We start from the raw sequence: 4,094 nt of genomic DNA, 5'->3' as shown, positions 1-4,094 counted from the left end.
ATTCTTGTTTCTACAACCCTGGTATTAAATATCATATAAACATAGATGGCAAATATTATCCAAGAGAAGAAATATTCTACAGTTGAAGATATGAGGTCATACAACTTGACATTAGATGCTATGAACTTTAACAACAACTTCACAACAACCATTAACCCTGAAATGCAAAGTTCTATTATGCCATATGTGAAAGTATGGACTCATACAGGAGCTCAAAACACTCAATATACAAATGGAGACCGTTCAAACTTTTGGCTTGGCATTCCATTTGCTGACTCAGAAGACTTTATGGGTGGTATTTCAACTGTTGGTACAGTTCAAATACAATATACTGGTGACAGAGACGGTCCAAATGAATTGAAAGCAAAGAAGTTTACAAAACCAATAGCACTTTTCACGGAAGATGCTCTTTTGAAGATTCGTTCGATGAAACCTGCTGGGGCTCCTCAGATTGGCAAACGACAGCTTCCATCGAGCAGATTTTGGCAGCAGGTCAGTTAAGTTGTTCTTGAACTGACTTCTCTCCGTCAAATATTGACAGTACGCCAGTTTTGACATAATATTGTATTATAAACTTTCCTTTAGTAATATCGGTCAGTTTTGTTGTTATATTTTTGTCTGCTTCAAGAACTTTCACCATCTCGGTTATACCAACTTTCTTTGCTTTATGGAAATATTTTGGTTCAGCAAAGACTGCTATTCTATAACATTTTCCATTGTTTGTGTAAAGAACTATTCTGTCAATGTATTTGTATTGTTTGTGTGTGTAAACTTTGTTTTGCTTCAATTCGAAGAGATACTCAAATACGTCCATCTTTTTATTCTAAGTAAAATGTCATTTCCGAAAAATAGAAGCGTAAGTGTTTCAAAAGGTTTAATGGCGATGGCAGATGTGAAGTTAAATTCACCAACTCAAACAAACAGTCAAAGTGTTGTTGTCAATGTCAAAGAAAGAGATGTTGAAGTGGGGAAACCATACGAAGACGAAGATGGTATAGCAATAGTTCCTGTAAAAGAACAACCAACATATCCTGAAGTTAGCAGAGACTTAAGTTCTGTTGCAGATATTCGAAATGACTACAAACAACTGAAAGATAAACTTAAAACTCAGGAGAAGATTTGTCAAGCTTTAGGTATAATGTTAAACTTGGTCGAACACAACCCTGTAAAAGTGAACTCATATGTCATCGCACCTCGTGAAGTTTTGAAAGAACTATTGAAACTTTTGACAGAGGCAGACGATATAAACATCAAAGAAATAGAGCCCGACATTGCTTGCTGTGGTGTTTCATATAATGTCATTGACAAGATATACGTTATGAAAGGAGGTGAAACGTTGAACTTAAAATATAGTTTCCCAGACGTCATAAAAATATTTGACGACCACAACATTTCATTAAAATTTATTTGCTAAGTAAAAATGTCAAAACTTCTTGAAAGATGTTTGAAGAAAAATAATATAGACTTTATTTCATGTAAAGGACTTTACACACTTTTGAACGATATGAAAGACCCTGTTTTGTTTGTTCGTGTAGACAAAGGAAAGTTCTATGTCTTTACAAAATATTTGAACTTCTTAGACAGAGAACTTCAAGAAACGCCATGTGAAAGTTTAGATGAAGTTCTTCTCCACTTTCAGAAAAACTTTTAAATATATATAAATGGCAGAAGATATAATGGTTTATACTATTACGACTAAAAACCCTGAGTCATATAATTCTATAACAACAAACTTACAAAGTCCTCAAGGACGATATTGTAAACTAACCTTAAACACGATGACGACTAAAGCCTGTTTTGCTCTTTTGACACCAGAAGACTTTGTTGTTGTGAATGGTAAAAAATACTCCTTTGAAGATACTTACTCAGATATACCACCAACAGGTTTTGTTGACTTATTTAATACTTTAAGGACGGATGTAACATGTGCTGCAACTAGAGCAGGTTTCATTATGTTTGGATGTCCGACTGAGTTTAGTATAAACGATATGAGCTATAATACAAAACTTATATCTGGTTTTTACTACCAACAGTTTCCTATAACAGGAAAAGGTGTCATACAAGGAATGTCTGTTCCATTGACTTTAAGTACACCTATTTTATATATTGTTTCAAACTTAGGTTCAAAGTGCTATTCGAATGTCGACAGAAACTACTATGACCAAAAGATACTCATGCGTATAAACAACACTTTCTCTGCTGGTTTGCCTATTGTTCATTCGAATGCAGAGTTTTCAGCTTTAGTAAACTCAAACACTTTGGCAAACATAAACTTAACCTTAGTTGACGCAAACTTTGTTCCTGTAAAACTTTTATGTCCTATGTATTTGTCAATGACGGCAGAAAGTTTCGAATTGGAAGATGCAACTGGTGAAAGTATTGTACTACAAGAACAACTTCAACAACAAATAGCTCAAGAACAACAAATGCAACAAATGGAACAAATGCAACAACAAAGTCAAGAATAAAAAAAATATTTTTTTTTATTTTTATAAAAATGTACAGAATAGACGTTTCAGATTTTTATGACTTCCAAGCGTTCAGAAATATGTGTCCATTTAGAGACTATAACAAAGCAGTCGAGAATTTGAAACGTTTAGTCATTTATGTCGACTCTGCCCCAGAATGTTATGTTATGAAAGAATGGGATGTTGTCTTTAACAAACCAAGAGCAACAATAGTGTCTGAACAAGAATGTAGACAGAAACTTAAGAAAATAAAAGTCGTACAAGTTGGTATGAAGATGTTAGATGCTTGGGATATCTTATTGTCAAAGTTAGAAGATTTTTCAGTTCGTGGTATAAAGTTCTATACACCATCTCCAAACTTCTATTCTATCTTCACTGGATATAAATACGAACAAGTAGAATGGAAAGAAAATGTTATAGAAGCTTGGTTAGACCATGTCAAAGAAATTATATGCAATGGAAACGAAAGAGTCTATGAGTATATCTTATGTTGGTTTGCAAACATCTTACAACATCCAAGTGCTAAAAATGAAACTGCTCTCATTATAATTGGAAAACAAGGAACTGGTAAGAACACTTTCTTTACAGATATTTTGTGCAAACTGTTAGAGGGCTATTCGAACCCTAATATGACAAACTTAGAAAACATCTGCGGTAAATTTAACTCTTCAATAGAGAATATGAAACTTATAGTATGTAACGAACTTCAAAGTATAGATACAACAAAGGTTTTAAACTCAGATGCTTTGAAGAGTCTTATAACAGACAAAGTTGGAGTTGTTGAAAGAAAATATAAAGACCAAAGAGTTTGTGAAAATGTTGCAAATTTCATCATGGTTTCAAACAACGCCGTTCCGATGAAGTTAGAAAGTTCTGACAGAAGATATGTAGTTGTCAGAACGTCAGAAGCTCATATGCAAGATACAGAATATTTTGACGACTTAGCAGAAACTTTGACACCTAACTTTTACAACCACTTGTTCTCATATTTCATGACATTAGATATTTCTAAGTTCAATCCAAGACAAATTCCATATACCGAAGAGAGACAAACATTGTTAGAAGCAAACAAGAGTGTATATGAACTGTTTATAGATGAAACTGACTTTGAGTGTTTAGATGAAAGGTCTTTATATGATGAATATAAACAATATTGTCAAGAATATGGTTATATGGCAGCTTCTAAACGTACATTCTTGGCAAATGTCAAAAATCTTTTAGATGTTCAGAACGGCGTATATACAAAGAAAAATTTTTCTGAGTAAATTTAAAAAAAATATTTTTTTATCCGATAGAAAAGATGACGAAATATATTTCAGTCAACAAGTACATGACAGAAGTCAAAGAAGAACTAGACCCATTCGCTTATTTGAATGTTTACTTCTACCATTTTGAAAAGTCTACATTTGACAAAGTTTGGAACATCGAACCAGTTAAGTTTGCTATTGTGACTAAAAATGGTGCGAAATTTGAAGACTTAGACATAGAAGGTTTGTTAGCAGTCAAAGAAAATTTTGACAGAAGGTTTTCAAACCTTAAAGAAGGCAAAGCATACAAACTTGTTATACCTTATGAACCAAAGAAAGCAGACGACTATGAATATTATGAGTCTAAGATAGTTGAAGT

The 4,094-nt window shown here is 33.1% G+C and overlaps 1 protein-coding gene and 2 pseudogenes across 3 annotated transcripts, besides 1 other annotated feature; all 3 read left to right on the top strand.

The window, feature by feature from the left end:
• Nucleotides 1-4,094: part of a mobile genetic element that runs on past the window's edge.
• Nucleotides 878-1,414, top strand: TVAGG3_1084960 (protein of unknown function, DUF4106 family; the record flags this gene model as incomplete). The annotated part of the gene is made up of 1 exon (XM_053888493.1): nt 878-1,414. The coding sequence occupies one exon, from the start codon at nt 878-880 to the stop codon at nt 1,412-1,414; it is 537 nt and encodes a 178-aa protein (XP_053744378.1).
• On the top strand, nt 2,498-3,035 carry TVAGG3_1084950 (annotated as a pseudogene). Its single transcript has one exon. A coding segment is annotated over exon 1 (538 nt).
• On the top strand, nt 3,769-4,086 carry TVAGG3_1084940 (annotated as a pseudogene). Its single transcript has one exon. A coding segment is annotated over exon 1 (318 nt).

Source organism: Trichomonas vaginalis, assembly GCF_026262505.1.
Source record: "Trichomonas vaginalis G3 chromosome Unknown ctg_166, whole genome shotgun sequence".
Taxonomy (NCBI): domain Eukaryota; phylum Parabasalia; order Trichomonadida; family Trichomonadidae; genus Trichomonas; species Trichomonas vaginalis.
Note: the sequence above shows the minus strand (reverse complement) of the source record. Positions and strands in the feature narration are given on the sequence as shown.